At 34.8% G+C, this 25,054-nt stretch overlaps 1 protein-coding gene across 1 annotated transcript; it reads left to right on the top strand.

The window, feature by feature from the left end:
- Positions 1-302: 302 nt before the first annotated feature.
- Positions 303-23,177, top strand: fhdc4 (FH2 domain containing 4). The gene is made up of 12 exons (XM_056473480.1): positions 303-432; positions 1,556-1,909; positions 4,830-4,891; positions 8,135-8,237; positions 10,165-10,250; positions 10,463-10,563; positions 12,581-12,651; positions 12,798-12,905; positions 13,002-13,072; positions 17,910-18,027; positions 18,219-18,383; positions 20,561-23,177. The coding sequence occupies exons 2-12, from the start codon at positions 1,595-1,597 to the stop codon at positions 21,614-21,616; spliced, it is 2,256 nt and encodes a 751-aa protein (XP_056329455.1). The 5' UTR covers positions 303-432; positions 1,556-1,594; the 3' UTR covers positions 21,617-23,177.
- The last annotated feature ends 1,877 nt before the right edge of the window (positions 23,178-25,054 follow it).

The raw sequence follows: 25,054 nt of genomic DNA, 5'->3' as shown, positions 1-25,054 counted from the left end.
AATTCTAGCACTCGTTAAGTTTGACATATTTTATACACATTTTAACCATATACTCGTGATTAAAAGTGTCAAACTGAAACTGAATCAATCTTAATTGTACAAAAAAGCGGGAAATTTCTGACGTCTAACGTTAGTAGTGCCTGCTAAGTTAGGTGAATACCCATTCATATGGTACTTTTCTGACATCCAAACAGTAGTGACACATGTAGCTTGCGTCTGAAACAAGAGCTGACGAGTTCTGGGCGTGAGCTACAGGTAAAAGAGAGCAGACTATTGCAACACCAGTCTTTCTTCCGCAGGACGGCATAACGTTACTGTCCATTTACCAACAGCCCCGTGTTACTGAAACATGGAGCAGACGTTTCTCCTCTGGACTATATAGCGAAACTTTATTCGGATTCATCAGACAGTAGTGGGATACATCTTAAATGAGTAAGTTTTTTTTTGTGGAATATATACAGTATTTATTAATTTAAAATGATAGAAAAGTACCACTGTGATAAGCTACCATAAAAATGTCATGGATAACATCGCTACTGTAATATCACTGTGTGTGTGTGTGTGTATATATGTATATGTATATATATATATATATATATATATATATATATATATATATATATATATATATATATATATATATATATATATATATATATGTATATGTGTGTATATGTGTGTGTGTGTGTGTGTGTGTGTGTGTAGACTGTATATGTACATATAACAATGATTATCAAGCAATCATCATACGTTTTTTTTTTTAAAGCTTCAAAACATTAATGTATGAAATTAAAATTTTGCTTAGTCTTACAAAAATGCAGTGAAAGTATCATGGTACTGTGGTGTGCACATATAAAACCACATTTCTACACATATATAACTAATTATAACATTTTTTGCAATATGCTGATTAAATAATGGATTATTTGTGTTTCTAGTTTACGCTATCATTGTGGTAGTAGTTTCATGAGACTGTGGTATCCAGGTATAATCTTTTTTCCACTAAATATGTTTTTTAATGTACATTTTTTTTTACACATTCACTTCAAGAATGCCTGGCACTCCATACTGGTACCATACCATGTTACTAATATGTAAATATATAACATTTGACAATCTTTTTAAAACACATTTCACATTTTCATTGTCCTGCTCTTGTTAGTTATCTGCTCAGCAATTCTTATGACCTCGAGTTTCTCCATTAACTTCCCTACCGCACCGATCCTTCCCTTTTCAGCTAAGCAACAGCATTATTAAACACTATACAAGAGACAGCTTCCATATGCTTTCATTTTCCACCTTTTTTGTTAATTATTGACTTTATATACCCTAGCTAACTTTACTTAACAATAACCACTGTAGTACTTCATTTTCATATACCTCATTTTCCTCAGATTCTTTTTCTTGCTGATTGTTTAGATTATTTAATGAGCCTAAGCTAACATAAACCAAAATGATCTATTGTAGTATTATTAACTAAGCTAAAAACTGCATATATTAACATAGTTATTAATACAGTTTCCATATGGCTTCATTATCTGTTCTTTCTTTAAAGGAATGATGCAGAATTGTGTTTGTAAGTGACACCGGAACCATGACTCCACCACCACCGCCGCCGCCGCCTCCACCTCCTCCACCACCCCCTCCACCTCCTGCCCCCTTCCCTGGTGGCGGCCAATTCACCAGAGGTCCAACACGGGCCTCTACAATGCGTAATTTTAATTGGGAGCCCATACCCAAGAACAATGTGCTGGGCAAAACTAACATCTGGACTGAGAAGAACAGGGAGTTTGAGTTGGACACCAAACGTATGGAAGAGCTGTTCAGCCGTGTTGACCAGAAACAAGTCCAGAGCTCAAACCGCCGAAGTATACGCCAATCTCCAACCAATGCCCCTGGAACTGAAATGGTGAGTTCAGGTGGAATGTACCTAAAAGTTGTTTTGCACAGTGTGTTTCTAGACTCTTCTGAACAGAGAGATGCTGTACATATCTGTCTGCATACAACTATTGTCACTGGGTAGGGTTTGTGATCTAAGCACTGTAGAGATGACTTTAGTTAGTTGTAACCTAACCTGACTTTATGTATTCTGTTTATTTTGGGCTCTATAATTGTTACTGTAGTAATGATCACAGAGCTGAAGGTGATTCTGAAGGTGATCCTGCCGAATGCAGGATGTGCATGTGGTAATTGCTAGTTTTGCATAAGCCGTTTCTTTATGGTCAGTTATCATCCATGTACTCTACTATCATAGTAATTCTTTCTTCAAAAGCAGTACCTGCAGTTGTTACTATGAGGAGCTTATTCTACCAAATCTAACACTTTGGGCGCTATTTTAACAATCTAGGTGCAAAGTCTAAAGTGCATGGCGCCAAAGCATTAAGGGTTTGTCCGAATCCACTTTTGCTATTTTAAGGACAGAAAAATATAGTTAGCACCCTGGCACATGGTCTAACAGGGTTGTGTTTATTCTCTTAATGAATTATGGGTGTTTTTATTTTTTAGCATAACGTGCATTAAACCAGAGTCTCTTCCTACCATTCCCTTTAGGAGTCAATTGCATCACGCCATTGTGCATTTGCTATTTACATGGCAGACTTTGTAAGTGGAAAAACTGAATGCTTTACTAGCGAGAAAACAACAGACCATGTGCAGCGCGAGGATAAAGAACGAGCCTCCTCCATTCAGCCTCTTTACTTTCTCTTTCTCTTTACTTTTACTCCTTTACTTTCGTAGAGTAAGGAAACGGTTGAAACTCACTCCACTGAAGACATCTATTAGCCTAAATATTTAATTTAGTTTGTTAAGTGGATATAAGAGTTATATCCAAACACATGTACTATTTTTATGCCCCAAATAGTGATGCATACGTCTTCAAAACCCGACAGGTGGACAAAAATGTAAACTAGTTTTTATTAAAACAAATATAAATATGCATACTGTATAATAAATAATACTACTAAAAATAATAATAAGATTATACAAATGCAAATTGTCATGAATAAACTGAAAAAGCCCTCCGAGATGAGGCATGGAGGTTATGGTTTTTATATTCATGTAGAAAATAAAAAAAATTTCACATGTAAAGATGTTTGTGTATTTCTATACATCCTGTGTGTACTAAGCAATGTGTAAGCATTTGAACCCACATAGGTGCATAACTAATGTGCTCTGCACTGGACTTTAGACCAGCTTTTAGATGGTCAATGCTATTAGACCATTAGACTATTTCAGTTCTTCAAAATAGCAACGCGCCAAGAATGCGCTTTAACATACCTTTATTTTTAGACCAGCACACCACAAAGTCCACAAAGTGGCTCAAATAGTTTTGCTATTTAAATAATGTGGCGCAAAACATGAAAATTAGTCTTGCTTCATATGAGATCAATGATCGCAACTACTGAAGTTATTCCAGTTATTTTTTGGTATTTATCTTCTGAAGGCATATATTATGTTATCATAATGATATAATGTGGCAATAAGATCGTAACTGAACTGTGCATTTACACAATGGCCATATTCATCCATGTAAACACACGAAAACAACATTAACATTATAGCGGGCAGTGTAAAAAGGTCATTCCCAGCCACTAGACTGGCTATTCCTGACAGGGTATTCGAGTGTCATTGAGTGTCAGAATGTTGTGGGAGTACTATACAGGAGTTATTATTAGGGATTATAGATAGAAAAATTAACCGGGGGATGGGGGGGGGGATTTAAGCATGCCGGTAAAACACGAATGCGGTTATGAATATGTTAAATCATGTGCTTGTTTGTTGTAAAAATTTGTAATAATGACAAAAATACTAATTTGTGGATCTCCTTACTTCCGGATGCAGTTATGCTGCCGTTGTAGCTGGTGTATTCTGGGAAACCCAGAATTTCTTACCCCTTGGTTTCGAGTGTGGTCCTGAAAAATCTAAGTTTGAAGGGGTATATAGCCCTTCCCCTTAGCCCTACGCCTTCACGCTAAAGAGAATTGGGACACCCCTACCCTTTCATGTGAACGAGCAAAATGAGGGGTGGGGAAGGGCTAAGGGGTAGAATTAGGATTGAGCCCATATTTGTCATTATCATTTTACTTTTTAGAAAGTTCATTTTATTACATGTTAAATTCAACAAAAGGTGGTTAGGTAACATTTACAAGTTTTTATTGTACCATATTGTAAACATTGCTTTATCCGCTTGTTTAAACACTAACTTCTGCCAAAGAAACATAATACAGAACTAACTGGTAACAATTAATATCTATCAGATGGGGAAAAAAAGAAGTTCACAGTCTGATTTTTAACCTGGGCCTGTGTGTTTTCCAGAAAAATCCCATGATTTATCCAGTGAGTCAACTGGAAAGTTTTTACTTTTTTTATTTATTGATGTACTCATGATTCGTAAAGCCAGAAAAAAACAACTAGATTGTAACTTTCTCTGGCAAATACTGCTTACAGTCATTCAAATGACAATGCTGTGACATTCATGCACTCTCCGCTTTACTATGGCAGTCCTTTGATCTGAGCTCTTTTTAAAGGTGGAGGCATTTCTTCTTTTCTGTAAGTGTTTACAAAAGGCGGACTCCACAAATATTAACCAACTTACATTAGGAAAAACACTGTGATGCACAACAATTTTACAACAGTTGAATCACATCATCACAACATTCTGGGGATTGTTCTTAAAGCAAGAAATTAATAGGCAGGGTTGTTGTTGTATGTAAATAATCATTTATTAATCATAGCTGAACAAGGATGAAACAATAATAAAATCTGTAAATGTGTGTGTGTGTGTGTGTCAGTCTGAAACTGTCCAAATAATGGCTTTTTTCTGTTGTCAGGTGTCCATTCTCAATGCCAAGAAGAGCATGAACATTGGTATTTTCCTCAAGCAGTTCAGAAGGTGAGTGTGTACCTTGAAGAAGTATTAAAAAAGCTCTCCATTTCAAACAGATTTTAGGGTGGAAACGTACAGGAGTCATGCCGATAGATTGCTCACATGTCTCTGCAAGCCAAATGAATTTTTTTTTTCCTGACAACATCAGGCAGTCCATATCTTTTTCTGCCAGAGTACAGGCATGGAGATAAGATGGGCTTTGCATTATTCCCATCATCAGCAGTTCTCTTAATCATACAGTGTTTCTCATCGGATATTGATTAGTTGATTGTGACAGTTTAACACGTGTTGCTGAATACATCAGTTCAACAGCTAGAGCTTGCGAGACCAGTTTTAGTGCGCTTGTATACCTCTTAAAAAAGCAAGATGAGGCTTGTCTAGTTCTGGTATTTTTTATGTTTGGCCAAGAAGTGGAGATTAAGTGCATGAAGCAATCAGAGCAAGGTGAAGTGTGACTCAGAGTGTGGAAGTCAATGCTTTGGCCACTTCCTCTGTTAGGTTTTTTAATGATGGACCACTGGATGTGTCTCTTGTTTTAGAGAACAATGCTCAAGTTCAAATTGACTTTTAACAAGTGGAGAGGATATGACGTTTTTAAAAATGTTTTACAAACATTCTCTCACTGGCTATTGGTGGGACAAAAACAGGTAGTTCCACCCCCAAACTCACGCCATTGGTTGAGTCACTGACTGTTGCTGTGTTGAGCTGCTCAAACAAACAATATTGACATGGCACAGAACTGCAGTATTTACACTGCTGGGAAATTAACCTACTAATGTCTGTTGTCGCTACACATTAAAGGGGTGGTCTACTAAGATTTCGTATTTTAAACTTTAGTTCACATGTAATGTAGCTGTGTGAACATAAACAACATCTCTGAATATAATATGCTCAAAGTTCAATGCAAAGGGAGACATTGGCGTTTACAGAGTTAGCTTAGCAAAGCCTCCATCTAACGAAGTTTGGGGACTACAAAAAAATACATCTGAGCTAGTGAGATCACAAGCACTTCAGGTTACACGCATTCACCACGTGCATACACCCCGCACAGCAACAGGGCGTGGCCAGAGGCGATGTAGTGCTGTAATGTAGCAGAGAAAGCTAAAATTGCATCCAAAAGCTGCTATGTCCACAGAGCTTGTTTTGTTTCTGTATTTGGGCTTCCAAAGGACATGACTCAAAGAGAGAAATGCTTACAATTGAATTTTATTTATGTTCCAGAGAATTATAAAAAAATATATAGCTAGCCTTTGACAAAGGAAAACTTCCAGAATCTCTCCCAGTTCAGTGCTGGATTCGGTTAAAACTCCTCCAACCGACAAAGCTGTGGATTGTAAGTCAGAACCTGCAAGTAGGGCTGTGCAATTAATCGAGAATTCGGTTTCGATTTTGGCTTCTAACGTATATGAAAAAAACAAGAATCGAGATAAAACGATTATTCCATTATATACCGCCCCCTTTCCAGTTGTACACATTTGTTGCTCTGCAAAGCTCAGTTTCACGTGAAAGTTACTAAAAGCATGTACTGTAATGGAACTTGTGTGAAAATGTAGCACGGGATGCACATTAAGACACATGTAAGTAAAACCATTAATCGGAACCGCACTGCTCTTAAAGTGATAGTGCACAATATTCCTGCTGCCGACTGTTTTTTAACAAAAGGACATAATCACTCTGCTCTTGACTGAAGGACTTTGGTAGCTATAATTAAAGTTTTTTTACAGTGAAGATGCTAGATACAAGTATTTATATTAAATTGCTTTCCCTGCCTTCTACATCTCAAATAACAAACTCACAAAAGATGTGAATGTTTCATATTACTTACACATGCTTATTCTGAATATATGTGGAAGACACTTGTCAGATTTTATTTTAGAGAGCAGGTGTGAGGTTCAGCTGTATCCTCTTCATTTTCTGTCTCATTCAGGCTCAAACTGATATGGCTAACAGCTACTCTGACGATCCACGAATCACAGCACATTATGCTAGCTGACCAATCAGAGCCTCTTGAGGGCAGGCCTTTCAGAGGAACTAGGAAATATGGCAGTCGTTTGCATATTAGCTTAGTAGCTGTAAATAATAATAGGAAGATTATTGAAAAAAAATAGCGTGATTTTCTACAAATGAAGCATGAGCACACATTGCTTTGCATCTTATAAACAAAACCATGCCTTAAAAGTACACGGTGGACCTCCTCTTTAAACTGAGATACTAGTGCATCGCAAATATAACAATTCTGTCATCAATACAAACCTGTACTATGGTATTTTAAAGATTTTATGGTAACCAAACAGCTTCAGTTTCCATAACTTTTTGACCACGCTGGAAGTCAGTGGTCTATTTGGGTCTACCATTCTTGAAAACATGTTTGTTTGTTTGTTTTTTGTTTACACATGGTATTAAGAATCATTTCAGCCAATGGATCTCAAGTAGAAGTAAAATGCATGTAACTGGATTTTTTTGCTTTAGATCGTTTGGTTACATTACAGAAAAAGAATTAGATAGATAGATTAGTCAACATTTGAAGTGGATCATCAACTGTCATCAAAGTTGATGCAATTCAAATGTTGACTGCAGAGTATATGCATATAAATGGTACATTGAGCCAATACATTTATAAATGCTTTCACTTTTAAATCTACATTTAAAATGATTTATTATTATTATTATTATTATTATTCATTCATTATTATTAATTTTCTCCGGCTTAGTCCCTTTATTCATCAGGGGTCACCACAGCGGAATGAACCTCCAACTTATCCAGCATATGTTTTACACAGCGGATGCCCTTCCAGATGCAACCCAGTACTGGGAAAAACCCATACACACTCATTCACACACATACACTACGGCCAATTTAGTTTATTCAATTCACCTATACTGCATGTCTTTAGACTGTGGGGGAACCGGAGCACCCGGAAAAAACCCACGCGATCATGGGGAGAACATGCAAACTCTATACAGAAATGCCAACTGACCTAGCTAGGACTCGAACCAGCCACCTTCTTGCTGTGAGGTAACAGTGCTAACCACTGAGCCACGGTGTCGACCTTATTATTATTATTATTATTTTTATTAATATTGTATAATGCTTGTAAGAAAGTATGAGGAATTATATATTCTGTGTGATACTGGCAAAAATCCAGTTCCAATATATTTCTGGTAAATCTGAGATTTTGTTACTCCTGGAATAGTGTGTGGTCCTGATCCTGTAATTCTACCACATCTTACTCTTTCTTTTCTCCACAGGTCAGTGAATGGAATGATTGAGGACATAGTCAATGGCAGAGGTGACAAATTTGGACCTGGGAAACTGAAGGAGATGTGCAAACTGCTGCCAGAGGAAGGCGAGGTGGGTGAGATGTAATGTCTGGAACAGGGCCAATGCTGTTTTGAACAGTCAAAATTATCAGCCCTCCTGTCAAATTGTTTTTCTTTTTCAAACCTTTCTCAAATGATGTTTAACAGAGCAAGGAAATTTTTACAGTAATTCCTATAGTATTTATTCCTCTAAAGAAAGTCGTGTTGTATTTCAGCTAGAATAAAAGCAGTTTTTTAAAAGGTCAATATTATTAGCCCCCTTAAACAATTTTTTTTCCGATAGTCTACAAAACAAACCACTGTTATACAATGACTTGCCTAATTACCCTAACTTGCCTAGTAAACCTAGTTTAGCCTTTAAATTGAACTGTAAGCTGAGTACTAGTACTAGTAATACTAGTATCTTGAAAAATATCTAGTAAAATATTATGTACTGTCATCACAGCAAGCTTCAAAAAACGGGCCCACTACCCAATACCATTACACAGCATGGAAGAGCCAGATTAAAATGTAAAACTACTCCAACTGTGTTTGTCTGAAAGAAGAAAGTCATATACACTAAGGGGCCGATCACAATGAATGCGATTTTTGCATTGAGAGACAGCTTTTTTGAATGGTTTACTAACTTCCGCGAGTGTTGTGTGTGCTGCTTATGCACCCTGCATGCCTTGCTTTTTAACCACCTGCTGTCCCTCGCATGTTTGCCCTTGCGCGTCTTGCACTCACAGTTGAAAAAAAGTCGACTTTGAGTTTACATTTCCAATCAAATGAAAGCAGAGGCGGGGTTTTTGTTGAGGTGCCTGCAGTGTTTGTGTTGTCAAGACAACAACGGAGACTTTTAAAGATGGAGGAGAGACTTGTGGTTGTTGTTTTGAGTTATCCAGTGCTGTATGACTCACATATCTTGTATTTCACAATATTATTAAATATTAAAATTATATTAATATCAACAGAAACACTCGCGCACATTTTGCAGCTGATTCAGACATAAAAAAACACACCACGCTTCTTTATTTCTTGTCAATAAAAAAGGCGATGTGGTGCGCCTCGCGTTTTTTGGAACGTAGAAGTGCGTTTGGTTTGATCGGCCCCTAAGGATTGCGCTTGGGCAGAGGTGGGCAACTCATTTTTCCAAGGGGCCACATTAGACTCTGGGGTGGTTTTGGGGGCCAGACCAATACACTTAATTTGTCTTTTAAAGACCAGCATCACAATATCAACTACATGTAAATGCCACAGGTTTGTTTGTTTGATTGCTTCACCTTAGTTAATGTTTATTCATTCATTAATTATTTTTTTATGTTCAGTGAGAGAATTCTAGCCTGTTTTGGGCTAAACAAGTGCGTTGAAGTCAGGTTGAATGTGAGGTGGATATGTGATTTAATGATCATCACTCAGAGAGGATCTGTATCTAGATTTGTTAAATCTGAGGTAATCAGTCTACCTTTATTCCTGTGTAATTCCATACAAAGTGTGAAGCTGCTTTATTGGTTTCTGGTGGTCACATGACTCATGGTTTGCTCGAGGCATTATGAAATGTTTCGATTTTTTTTCAACATGCTGTACCTGGAAAATGTAAGATTGACATACCGTATGCGTATCCCTTCGTATTTGCACACTGAACCCGCGCATCTCCATTTAAAATAACAAAACTGAGCGCACAAAAGACGCTATATGTAATAGTCCTCTTTTGTTGACTCGCAATATCAGACCTGCGCATTGAATTAAAATGAAATACAGTAAATACTTCACACGGGCCGATCAAAGAAGTTCAGTGGGCCGCATGTGACCCGCGGGCCGTAAAATGCCCAGGTCTGCTCTAGGGTGTGTAAATTAAATTCTTTGGTGATCTATTTCTTGAATTACAGTTTTATAATATATATTTTCTTAAATGCAGCAATTTAAATTGTAAACCTGAAAGCTTACTGTTCTGTGTTACCTTTCTTAATTTTTTTCAGGTTCGTCAACTTCGTGATTTTAAAGGAGACCATTCAGCTCTCTCAGAGGCTGATCGGTTTATGGTGCAACTTGTCAAAGTTCCTTGGTGGGTATTTGCAACCACACAAAGACAAATACACACTTACACGATTCATTAGACTGCCATTTGCACAGCACTGCTCATGCTTTATCTCCATCGTCCCATATTGATTATCAATACATCACGGTGTGTTTGAAGGTCACTGCAATTTACACTTGATGTGAGAGGACGTTGAATATGCCATCGTGATTGTATTTATTAATTTGTTTTTCCTCTAGTTATGAGGAACGGTTGAACTGTTTAGTGCTTAAAGAGGAGTTCCCCCATTTTATGGATGAGGTCAACCACGCTACTGCAGTCATGACCTCTGCTGGACGGGGTAAGATTGAGCAGATTTACTACCTAAATCAGAATAATAACATCTGTCTGGCTGTCCATCTGCCCGTCCGTCTGTTTGTTCATCCGTCCTTTGGTCCTTCTATCTTTTTCTTTCACCATCTGTCAATCCATCCATCCATGCATCCATCCGTCTATCTATCCATCCTCTGTCCATCCATCCATCTATTCATCTTTTGTTCCATCCATCCATCTTTTGTTTCAAGCATCTTTTGTTCCATCCATCCATCCATTCATCCATCCATCTGTCCATCTTTCTTTTTCATTCACTATCAATCCATCCATCTGTTCATCTATTCATCCATTATTTCATCCATCTACTTGTTGTTCCATCCATCCATCCATCTAACTATCCATCTTTTGCCCATCCATCCTTTGGTCCATCTAACTTTCTCTTTGACTGCCTGTCAATCCATCCATCCATCCATCCATCCATCCACCCATCTTTTGTTCCATCCATCCATCCATCCATCCTTTGGTCCATCTATCTTTTTCTCTTTCACTCTTTATCAATCAATCCTTCCATCCATCCATCCATCCACCCTTTGTTTCATACATGCTTTGGTCCATCGTTCTCTTTCACTGTCTATCAATCCATCTATATATCTGTCCATCCATCTTTTTATTCATAAATTTATTGATCTATCCATCTATCTATAATCTGTTCATCCTGTCTTTGGTCCATGTTATTTTCTCTTTCAGTGTCTATCAATCCACCCATCTATCTTTTGTTCCATCCATCAATGCACCCATCCATACATCTTTTGTTCCTTCCTTCTCTCCATCCTTTGGTCCATCTATCTTTCTCTTTCACTCTATCATCCAATCCACCCATCTATTCATCCATCCATCCATCCATCCATCCATCCATCCATCCATCCTTTTGTCTATATTTTTCTTTCAATGTCTATCAATCCATCTATCTGTCCATCCATCATTTTATCCAAATATCTATTCATCTATCTATCATCTTTTTATCCATCCTTTGGTTCGTCTATTTACAATAATTGATTAAAATAATAATAGTAAAGTAACCATCATAATATATAGCTAGATTGTTATTATTACATATATATGTATAATAATAGTAAATGAATACTATTAAATTAATATATAGTGTTACAGTATGTAATTAATAATACATTTTATAATAGTTATTTATTAATATAATAATTATTACTAATAATTATTACTGATTTGAAATTAATATCACAATTGTTTTTAGAAATGTGTATATTTATATGGATGGATGGATGGATGGATGGATAGATAGATGGATACATACATACATAAACGTAAACACACTCAAAATGTTTATATTATAAGCTAGTCATTCTTTTTAATTAGACCTTTTGAATGAAAATAACTGTTGAATCATTCATATTACCTTTAAAACACTGTAATACTCAATGACTGCATAATTATGTAATTCATGACTATGTTTATTACACTATAAAAACATATTAGTACTATATTACCAGCATTATTGCAGGTCTCAGAGTTTTTTATCTGTTTTTTTTTAACTCGAGGTTTATTATTTTTTGCTTGTTTTTTTTATGATGACTACACTTTAAAATGTTTACTTTAAAACTTTAATGGTGCCACTTTAGTATTATCTTTCAATTGCAACTATTTTAGTTTCTATAAAAAGCTTGAATTTTTTAATTTACATGAACGGTTTTCTTATAATGTACATTTTATTACATGAAGGAATATATTTATTATATGTTGTTTATGTTTTTAAGCTTATTGTTTTCTATATAGGTGTTTATTTTAGATTTTTAATTTTAATTTATGAAAATGAGAAATATTTGCATTTGGCAACTTCCTGAAACAAGCTTAGGAGCTTAATTAGAGCTTGATCATTTCATTTCACGTAACAAAAATCATTTTAATTTCATAGATTTAAATTAAGATAACTATAATACCCCTATAGAGTTACTACAATTTGAGTATGTTTCATTTAATTTCATCCAACTGATGTATGAAATGATTTCCAGAACTGTTGGATTGTGCTGATCTCCATTCAGTCATTCGCCTAGTCTTGAAAACGGGCAACTATATGAACTCTGTGAGTACAATCATGCCACTGAATCTTTTTATGCTTGTTGAAAATAATTAAGCTTGGTTAACTTCAAATATTGTAATGCACTGCATATGTGTGTGTGTGTTTAGATTGTCATGAGATACTAATCTTTCTGTCTTGACTCCCACTAGGGAGGCTACGCTGGCAGCGCCGTGGGCTTTCGCATAACATCACTACTCAAACTAGCGGATACCAAAGCCAACAAACCTGGAATGAACCTCATGCACTATGTTGTGATGGTAGCATTGATGTTTAATATCATATTGTGTTGCCAGAGCCGCATACGAGCATATTTCCATTTAAATCCATTTCTTGTGTGTTTTGTGTTACTACAGCAAGCCCAGAAAATTGATGCCTCACTGCTGAAGTTTCCAGAGCAGCTACAAAACATTGGAGATGCAGCGAGGTAAGCTATTTTTTTATGATCTATGAGTCTTCTGTTTTATCTCATTCATTGTTTGTTGCTGGGTATAAAAATGCACATATTACAAACATTTGGAGCTAAAATAATTTCTGGTTTATTTTAGTGTTTGTCGTATGGGTCAGAGGTGAAATGGGGTTTAAATAACAGTTTATAAAATAGAAGAATACTTATTTAGAACAGGATTTACTGATAATGTATTATAAAACTATATTTATATTACTCTATAACTATTCTATTCATTTTAATTTGAAATCTTAATTATACTAAAAACACATTTTCAATAAAATAAAAAAGAAAATGATGTAATTTGAATCTTCTGTATATTTTTTATTAATAAGTATGGGCCATAATTACTGGGTACTTTTATATTTCAATAAGTCTGTTTTATCTCATTCATTATTTTGTAGCTGGATATACAAATGCACAAAAATTGCAACAAAAATAGCAAAAATCTGGAGCTAAAGTTATTTTAGCACCATTTTAGTGTACTTTATATGGGTCAAATGTGAAATGGGGTTTATATAACAGTTTATATAATATAATTTAGAAACAGGATTTATTGATAATGTATTAAAAAAACTATATTTAGGGATAAAATATTATAATAATTATCATTTGAAATCTTCATACTTAACTAACAACACATTATTTTAATTAAATTTTTAATTAAAAAAATAAATAAGATTTATTAATAATTATTAATATTTAATAACAATTAGTGTACTTTCATATTTCATAAATATATCTGTTACACTGAAAAGTTCCTTGAATTACCAATACATCTTCTGTTTTATCTCGTTCATTATGTTGAAGCTGGATATAAAACTATTATTAGCTACAATTATTTTAGATACATTTCAGTTAGAGGTGCTCCGATCAGGATTTTTGGGGCTGATTACTGATCACTTGAAGCCATATCAGCCAATGCCGATCACCGATTACAGGGTGTAATTGAAGCCTTTTATTAATTGAGTTTTTATAAATGTAAAATGAACTACTGAATTATTACCCCCGTTTATTTTTTCCCCAATTTCTGTTTAACGGAGAGATTTTTTCAATACATTTCTAAACATAATAATTTTATTAACTTATTTCTAACTGATTATTTTATCTTTGTCATGATGACAGTAAATAATATTTGACTAGATATTTTTCAAGACACTTCTATACAGCTTAAAGTGACATTTAAAGGCTTAACTAGGTTAATTAGGTCAACTAGTCAGGATAGGGTAATTTGGTAAGTTATTGTGTAACGATGGTTTGTTTGTCGTTCGAAAATAAAATATAGCTTAAAGGGGCTAATAATTTTGAACTTTAAATGTTTTTTGTTTTAAACTGCTTTTATTCTAGCTGAAATAAAACAAATAAGACTTTCTCCAGAAGAAAAAATATTATCAGACATACTGTGAAAATTTCCTTGTTCTGTTAAACATCATTTGAGAAATATTTAAAAAAGAAAAAAAATCAAAAGGGGGCTAATAATTCTGATTTCAACTGTATATTACAAATATCATACACTCTCAGAAAAAAATGGTACAATGTTGTACCAAAGAAGGTACAAACCCTTGTCACTGAAGCAGTACCTTTTTAAGGAACAGAATTGTATCTTGAGACAAAGAAACAAACTTGTACCATTGCAGTTTGTACCTTTAAGGACATGATTTGTACTATGGGAAACCAAAATGTACCTTTGGCTTTTAAAACCTGCAGATACAATATTTTGGGCTCTATTTTGATGATCCATGCGCCAAGTGCAAAGCGCAAAAGCATTAAGGGCGTGTCAGAATCCACTTTTGCTATTTTAAGGACGGAAAAATCAGTTGTGCGCCGTGGCGCATGGTCTAACAGGGTTGAGCTTATTCTCTTAATGAGTTAAAGCTGTGTTTTGAGAATAAACCAATCAGAGTCTCATCTCCCATTCCCTTTAAGAGTCAGTTGCGTCGCACCATGGTACGCACAGACATTAGCCTATACATAATTAATAATCGCTTATTAAGAGCAAAGATTTGTTTCAAAATTATTTCTAAATTCAGTTCTAATTTCCAGCAAACAAATAAATGAACAATTATAACGAAGTGTGGTAAAAAAAAAAAAAGGCAGTGGTTTTTATATTTATGTAGGCTAGAAAATAATATGTTTTAAAATATTTTATTCTTTCAATTCTTTTTTCATTTGTAAAGATATTTGCATATTGCTGTTCATCCTGTCTGTATTAAGCAATGTGTAAGCGAGGCGCACAACTAACGCGCTCTGCGCTGGACTTTAGACCAACTTTGATCTGATCTATTGAACAGTCTATTTGAGTTCCACAAAATACCAACGCGCCAGCAATGCGCCTCAACACGCCTGCTTTTTTAGACCAGAACGCCTATAGGCGCACATATGAGCGCAAATGCATTTGCTATTTAAACAGCATGGTGCAAAACGTCAAAACGACTCTTGAGCCAAGTTCAAACTAGCAAATAACAATAGCGTTGCGCTTTGCGCCGCATTGCGCCAGGTGTATGATAGGGCCCTGTACCTTCATCAAAATTACAAATGTGATCCATGAAGGTACCATTACAGTGACAAGATACTTTGTACCTTAACAGTGTCAAAAATGCTTACCAAACATTTATTTAAAATGGCTTAAATATTTAGTTTATAATACCTTTAGTTTTGTTTTACCAGTTGTTTTGTATTATAGAACTTAATAATGAATGTTTATAAGTTTCTTTAAACATATACTTTTAAATGATGTTTTAATATGGAAATCACTTTGCCTTTACAGTAATATTTATTTTCATAGATATTGTAATAAAGAAAGAGTTGTTCAACACTTATTTACCTTTTATATGGGAACAATTGTGTACCTCCATTTCAATTGTACCATAAAAGTTACAGAACAGTATCACAAGAGGTCTTTTCTGTACCATATAAGGTACAATTTTTACAATGGTACAAAACTGTTCCTGTTTTCTGAGTTGACCCATGATTTGGCCCTCCATCCCATCTGAGATAAGAAGCAGAATGTTAAGGGTAATGCCTTTAATACACTTTAATATTGTCATTTCTAATTTGAACATAACCTTTTGTTTGTTTGATTTATTGTTAAGTTACAAAAAAGCACATTTCAAATAAATGTTGTGAATAAATTTTTTAAATGAAAATACTGTTTCTCAACGGATAGAGCACAATTCAGAAGTCATCGGTAGGCCCACACGGAATCTGCGTGCAGAAATATGCAGTTTTCCACAGATTTTTAGCTCATCATTGAGTCTATGTATTTACTTGTGTAAATGTGTGTAAATTTATATTTAGTCAGTTTTTAAATTCATTTCAATAATATTATTGTGATAATAATAATATTAAAATGTTCATATGATTTACATATAATACAGATTGTAAAGTAATATGTTCTGTCTTTTAGTAGATATTATTTGAGTGACTTGCTTTGTTTACCAAAGAAGTGGATCTAATTGGATTTGCATTGTAAACATTACATACAAGTTTAAAATGTATTATTTGTTGGTTTCATATGATAAGTAATGATACTCCTAAAATCATTCCGCATAAATCCGCAATTTTTTTTACAAAATTCTCCACAGAAATAGCAAAAAATGTCTGCAGATTCTGTCAGGCCCTAGTCATCGGTGAGCAGGTGCAGCTTGACATTAAACTCCATTGTGTTATAAACTGAATTTTTATGTTTTCATTATAATAGGGTCATTATAAAATGTTATAAAATAGATAGAGTGCATTAGTTAATATGATTAAAGTAATGTTTTCTATTTATTTAGAAATAAATGAGGAAATTATCCATGGCAACTTTGTAATAGTTTGATGTATTTAACTTCGGCTCACGGCCCTCAATCAAGTTTATGTATTGGCCCGTCATAAGAAAAAGTTTGGGCACTCATGGTTTAAAGCTTGACAATTAAAAATTTAATTGAAATGGAAAAAAACAAATGTAACTCTAGAAAACTTTAGGCAGAATAATGCCAGAAAAAGGCTAACTGAAATATTGCTTCAAATCAGTCAGCTCGTATTTCTGTAATATACAGTTATCTCTAATATAAAAAAGCAGTACACAGTCCTGGGACTTTAGTTTAGAGAAATGTCATTATACCTTTTTATTAATAAGAAAAATATATAATAATGGTTATTATTACAATAACATTTATTTAATCAAAAACATTAGGTTAGGTTAGCGCTGCACCCCTTTAGAAAGAAATGTGTGACAAAGAAATAATACAAAAATTGCTGTTGTTGTTATTAATATTATTATTCATTTATTCATTCATTTTCTTTTCGGCTTAGTCCCTTTATTAATCTGGGGTCGCCACAGCGGAATGAACCGCCAACTTATCCGGCATATGTTTTATGCAGCGAATGCCCTTCCAGCTTCAACCCATCACTGGAAAACATCCATACACACTCATTCACACACATACACTATGGACAATTGAGCCTACCTAATTAACCTGTACCACATGTTTTTGGACTTGTGGGGGAAATCGGAACACCCAAAAGGAAACCCACGCCAGCACGGGGAGAACATGTAAACACCACACAGAAACGCCAACTGAGCTAGCCGAGGCTTGAACCAGTAACCTTCTTGCTGTGAGGCGAATGTGCTACCCACTGCACCACTGTGCAGCCAATATTATTATTACTTGTAGTAATAGTAGTCTACTACTACATTTTGTAGTTCATAGAGTTCAATTCAGCTCCATGATTAAATTCTGCACAGACAAACCCTCTTATGAAATGGAAATGCTGAAAAAAATGAAAAATAAGAAAGAAATAGTGCAAAAATATTTTGTCTTTCTCAATACAGGATTCATAAGCAGGAAATTGAGGCTGATTTCCAAAAAGAAATGAGTAAAGTCCAGAAGTCTAAGGAGAATGCTAGTAAACAGCCGGATCTGGAGGAACAGATGAAGGATTTTCTGCAGGTGAGGAATTTTATACATCATAATTCCTCAAGAGTTTACATGTGAACATGAGCAGGCATGTTTTGCGTTTTACTCTTTAGTTTCTAGGAATGCTAACACACTACATCAGTTCATTTCCCTTAATGCAAGAAACGCTAATGTGTCAAGAAGTTTAATGTTTTTTCCATCTATCTTTTCCCTTGTATTTTTAGAATGCAGAGACACGAATTCAGGAGACGGAGGAATCCTTTAAGATGCTTTCAGCCGTGAGTGATTCAGTGGCGCAGTATTTCTGCGAGGACCCCACTCAGTTTAAACTAGAGGAGTGTTGCTCCATTTTCTACTCTTTCTGTGAGAAGTTCAAACGAGCAGTCCAGGTAATTCCCCTATCTAAAGATTTAATTGTTTTACAAAAAAAATAACAAGTATCAGCTATGGAATAAAAAAATAAGAGATAACTTATATTTTTTAATTTAATATATCCCTAAAATAAATTTGGGTGTACTAATTGTTGGACCATTATCGTCACTTTTTTGATAGATTAGCTCTAGATTTGGATTCAGTACTGACCAAACTAATGTACAGAATATGCACAAATATTTTAAATTTTGTATATGCAAAAATATGTATATGCTGAAGGCATTTATATGGTGTACAGTTGAAGTCAGAATTATTAGCCCCCCTGAAGTATCAGCACCCCTGTTTATTTTTTCTCCAATTTCTGTTTTACGGAGAGAAGCTTTTTTCAACACATTTCTAATCATAATAGTTTTAATAACTCATTTCTTTTTTTTTCTTTTTTTTTTTGAACTTTTATTGACAGCAGTCAACATAAATACAAACAGTAATAAGAACAGTCCTGAGATTGGGCCCGAGCATACAAATAAAGATATATATAGTGACAATATAGATCTGAGGAAAAAAATAAAAAATAAATAAATAAAAGTAAATAGACAAACTTCAAGCAAAAATACAAACTTAGAGACATAAGTGACCTATCCAATGAGGCTTTGAACTGGTCCCCATCTTCTTTCAAAGATTTGAGTCTTCAGCTGTATTTGTGCTGTCAACTGTTCCATTGAATATAACTGTCTGTTTATTTGTCTCCACTGTGAAACCGTGGGTGGTTCAGGTTTAAACCAGTTAATTGTTATATTTTTTCTTGCAGCCATTAGCAGGAGATGTAGCAAAGTTTCCTGATCATGGGACAGATCCTCTGGAAATTTATCCAGTAAAAACGTTAAAGGGTCCCAAGAGAGATTCACTTTAAGGAGCTTTTCTACGATCCCCTTAACTTCAGTCCAAAAATGTTGAACAATGGGACAGTCCCAAAATTTGTGCGTTTGATCACCCACCAGTTTTAGACTTCCAATCAAACTCCTTCCACATTTGACTCCCCACTCCCTTATGGCAACCAGAACAAACATCCACCCAAGTATCATCATCCAATGTCACATTGAGTTCCATTTCCCATTGTTGTTTTATATGTTGTGTGTTATCCGACATATCCATCATCAGTTTGCAATAAATTAAGGACACTTGTTTTTTCATTACGCCCTTGATAACTCATTTCTAATAACTAATTTATTTTATCTTTGCCATGATGACAGTAAATAATATTTGACTAGATATTTTTCAAGACACTTCTATACAGCTTCAAGGTGACATTTAAAGGCTTAACTAGGTTAATTGGGTTAACTAGGCAGGTTAGGGTAATTAGGCAAGTTATTTTATAATGATAGTTTGTTCTGTAGACAACCGGAAAAAAAAAGCTCAAAGGGGCAAATAATTTTGACTTTAAAATGGGTTTTATACATATATATATACATATAAAATGGGGAAATTGCCACTTGTGTGATTTTGGTAAGTCAAATAAAATAGTTTGAAAATGTTTACAGAGACATTTTTTAGGTTTTTTACAGTACTGCAAAATACAAGTACTTAGAATATAATAAATAAATAGATAAATAAATAAAAATACAGTTGCAATCAGAATTATTATACCCCATTTGATTTTTTTTCTTTTTTAATTATTTCCCTAATGATGTTTAACAGAGCAAGGAAATTTCCACAGTATGTCTGATAATATTTTTTCTTCTTTTTAAATTTTTAAAAGCCATTTTAAGGTCATAATTATTAGCCCCTTTAAGCTATATTTTTTTCGACTGTCTACAGAACAAACCGTTATTTTACAATAACTTCCCTAATTACCCTAACCTGCTTAATTTACCTAGTTACGCCTTTGAATTTCACTTTAAGCTGTAGAGAAGTGTCTTTAAAAAATCTAGTATAATATTATTTACTGTCATCATAACAGAGATAAAATAAATCAGTTATTAGAAATGAGTTATTAAAACTATAATGTTTAGAAATGTGCTGAGAAAAAATCTTCTCTGTTAAACAGAAATTGGGAAAAAAAATAAACATGGGGGCCTAAAAATTTTGACTTCAACTATATATACTGGAAAAGTTTGAAAGTGCACCTGGAAAGTGCTTAAATTCGACTTTAGAAAAGGTGTAAGAACCACGTTTACATGTCCTCTCTCTGCTATAGGAGAACCTCGATCGAGACATACTGGAAGTGAAGCGCAGGCAGCGAGAGGGTTCTCAAAATGCAGCCAAGCGACGCTCCACTGCCACCTGCTCCTCACGAGACAAGGACATTGAAGGAGCTGCTCTGGAGTCCATCCTACAGAGGTTCAACAGTCGCCAGTCCCGTCGCAGAGCAGGAAACGCTTCACCCACGCTGGGGAGCCTTACTGACACCCTCCAGGAGAATCGTCCTGCTGACAGGGCGGTCAAGAGGGACAGCTGGATCAAAGCTGTCCTGCAATCCTCCGTGATCAAGGAGAGCTTTGAAAATGACGAGATGCCTAAAAACCCACAGATTACAATCTCAAGCCCAGCGCATGAAACCCCCAATACCCCCAATTCTAAAGTCAATCAGAGACTTTCTGTAACAACAGAGCAGGAGGAGGACGATGTTCAGACTGAGAAGGAGGTGCGCAATATGAGAGAGGTGTCCAGGAAAGTTTTACAATACCAATCTAGTAAAAGCAGCATTTCATCTGGCGAGGCCCTTTCACCGCTCCTGTCCCCACGCCAGACGTTCTTCCAGGAAGACAGAAGACAGCTGCTCATCGTAGCCATAGAAGAAAACACCGCTAACTCCAACTCTCTGCTGCAAAACAACCTAATCATCAACCGCCGGCACACAATCTCACTGCCCGAAGCCAACTGTGGAAACGCCAGCCAAGAAGACATATTTGTGCCGTGCGATCTGAATGCATCTCCGGCTCCCTCTATAGATGTTATTGGGAAGGTGAAATCTTTGGATAGTGCTATGTTTTCCACACAACAAAACTCAAATAAAGTTAAAGACTCAAATTCACAAAATGAATCACAATCCGTTGGATCACCACAATTACAAATATCAGAGGCAAAGACTGAAGACACAGTGCCTAACTTGCAGTTTAATGGTGGGAAGAGAAACAGCCAGACAGCATCCTTTAAAAGCGCTAAAGAAGGCTTCAGCTTTATGTCTTTATTTAAGCGCTGGAGGGAAAAGGACAAATCAAAAGAGCTCGATTCTGACAGTGTGGACCCATGATTTAAAAACCTATATATATTTATTCAGACATTTCTGGAAAGCAAGTTTGGTGCTTCGTGATGGATTACTTCCATGTAGGCATGGGACGATAACCGTTTTCAAGGTATACCTCGGTTCGGAATAGCCAAGGTTTTAAAAACCGCAAACATTTTCTGTAATACTGTTACTAAGGTATGTGTACGATTTTTTTATTTACATTTTTTAGGACAACAGTATCTCCAGCAGAAAAAAAAAATCCAAAGATGCTGTTTTAAATTGTAAAGAAATCTGTGTTTTTGAAACAAATGAAGACAGCAGAAGTCAGTGATTTATTTGAATTATTTAGCCTGACATGTTTACTGCTAAAATATATTATAAATCTTTTTAAAAAATCTAATATATTGTTTTTAAAGGGTAAACAAGTTTTTGTTTTTTTACCCAGACATTTTAAAAGAATTTATTTTAGAGCAGTAATCACAATACCGTGAAACCGTGATATTTTTATCCAAGGTTATATCATACCGTCAGAATCTTATACCGGCCCATGCCTACTTCCATGTCATATTCTATTTTAAAAAGCAAGAGTTTAAAGGTGTGGAAAACAGTAAGTTTCACCTGCAGTGCTCTTTATGCAACACAAGGGGGCAGTACATGACATATATCAATGATTCCGACTGCAGTAAAATGTGTCTCAAATGGGTTTTGTTTTTTGTTTTTTTGCTCATTTGTGATTCGAGTCTATTTTGTGACTGTGAAATCTGTGAACAGCACGAACCACCTGCAATCTGATCTTTTCAATTTTTATTTTAGCCACTTTTATTTAGCCACAATATGTGGTCTTAAAGTTGATGTCACCACAGAAGATCAGTTTGTACAGTGTGTGTGCCTATATCAGGGGTGGCCAATTTTTTTTCGTATAATGGGCCAGAAACCAAATATCATTATGAGCCGTGGGCTGAAGTTAAATAAAAAAAAAAAACGATATTATATTCAAGTTGCCATGGGGAATTTCCTAATTTATTTTAAATTATTTAAAAATAAATAACAAAACATTACTTTAACATAAATTGTATAAACTAATGCAGTATAACTTATAAAATTATAAGTATAACAGTGAACAGTGGAGTTCAATGCTGAATACACTAGTCAAGCATCTGCCTTTGCCTCAAATTGCTCACTAGGTCTCTGCATTGTCCTCCATCCACCAGGTGACAGTACGTACATCTAAACTAAATCTGATTAGTTTACAATCTTTAATTGAAAGATTTAATTTCAGTTAGCTTTTAACAATAAAACAAACAAAAGTTTACAACAGATTTGAAATGACAATTTCTAAACCATCTCCATTATTCTTCCTCTCTTCTCAGATGGGAGATTCAAATCAAATGTTACCATGAGCCTACTTTGAACCGCGGGCCCTAGTTTGGGCATCTCTGACCTATATAAAGTATATATAGTAGTCAGCAATTGAAGTGGGTCTTAACCTTTTATTAAAATTGCCCTAAAACTACTGAACAATACAAATTCTTGTCTTATTGATGAAAATTTTTAAAAACATTTTTGATCCATTTCAAATGTTGACTACTGTATATATATATATATATATATATATATATATATATATATATATATATATATATATATATATATATATATATATATATATATATATACAAAAAAAGATCCAAAAAAGCATAATTGACCACTAATGCTTGCATGACTGTGGCCTGTGTTAAGTTATTGATTTTTACTCTTTGTGTTGACATGTTGATTGTTTAAAGACAGCTTATGCATTGTCATGTGTGGAGTGATCAAATATGACATGATCTTCATGTACATAACTTTGTGCTCAATGTTTAACACTTTATTTTATGTTGTTCTTGTTACACGTGTGCCGTGTACTCAGTGGTGAAAAGTAACAAATTACAAATACTCAAATAACTGTCATTGAATAGTTTTTCTCAAGAATTGTAATTTACTAAGTGGTTTTAAAAATGTGTTCTTTTACTTTGCTTTGAGTACATTTTTAGTGTAGTATCGGTACTTTTACTCCACCACTTTCCTTCAGCCTGCATTCACTACTTAATTTTTTCCTGTCTATGGGGATTAGAAAAATAAGTCGTGTGATCCCTGTCCAATCAAATCGCACATAGATCGCATCATAATGAACTACCTCAAGACATGAACGATTTATAATTGCAGTAAACTGTTTGGAAGCATTAAAAGTGTCCAAGATGTCCAAAATCTTTACATGCATAGACCCAGAGACTGTTTAGAAACATGTCACTGTTGAGAAGATGACGGATGTTTACAGTATGATGACCGAAATGGCCTTAAACACCCAGCAGGCACAAGGCAACCAACATCATGGGGACCCCAACATCATGGGGACATTGAATTTGGTTTGGAAATGAAAATCAGGTTGATGTCAAACCCCAATTTCAGGCTGACGTCAATGTCCAACGTCAAACCTAAAATCAGCATCTAATGATGTTACAGCTTGACGTTGTGTGGACGTTACCACTATGACGTCTATTAGACATTGGATTTTGGTTGCCATACCCGATGAATAAATGTCAGCATTTAACATAAATATGACGCTTGTTTAAGATGTTGTCTCGACAGTCGATTTTGGCAACTTTCTAACACAACCTAAAATCAACCAAATCAAATGTCCTTGGACGCTGGCTAGACATTTTGGTCACCTGACGTAACAACCTAAATCTAACTCAATATTAACATCTTATGACATTGTGTGCCTGCTGGGCAATAACTAAATGCACTACAGAATGTTACGTTTACACACATCCACAAATTATATGTAAATGCATCAGCTTTTTACAGAGTAATACTCACTACTCTGAGTACTTTTGAAAGGGCTACTTTTTACTCATACCATTATTAATTATTAATATTTACAACAGATACTTTTATTCTACTTGCACTACATTTTTGGGCAAGTAATGGCACTTTTACTTAAGTATGATTTTTCAGAACTCTTTCCACCACTGCGTGTACTTGCTATAGTAATAAAACTGTTACAGTACAGGCAAGCATTATATAGTAAGTATAAGTAAATTAATATCAATTAACAATTAATATCAGTCATTAAATATATTGTTACACCTCAACAAGGACACCATAAAGTAAAGTGTAACCACACAATGTTATGGCCGTGATTAATTATCCCCTCAGATTTTATTTACATACCAATCATAAAACACATTGGCATACTTGGTTGTTGAGCACCACCTAAAATACAATTTTGCATGAAATTAAATTCTGTCAGAAAATGTGTTGTTGGACGAATAGTAGTAGTAATAATAATTATCATTTTTGTTGTTTTTATTTATTTATTTTTTATTTTGACCCAATAGCTAATTCATTTCTAAAAATGTTCTATAAATGGTCTGAATGTAAGTCTGAAATTCAGTTTACTCTGACAGACCGGTCTATGGG

Source organism: Danio aesculapii, chromosome 15 (assembly GCF_903798145.1).
Source record: "Danio aesculapii chromosome 15, fDanAes4.1, whole genome shotgun sequence".
Lineage (NCBI taxonomy): Eukaryota > Metazoa > Chordata > Actinopteri > Cypriniformes > Danionidae > Danio > Danio aesculapii.
Note: the sequence above shows the minus strand (reverse complement) of the source record. Positions and strands in the feature narration are given on the sequence as shown.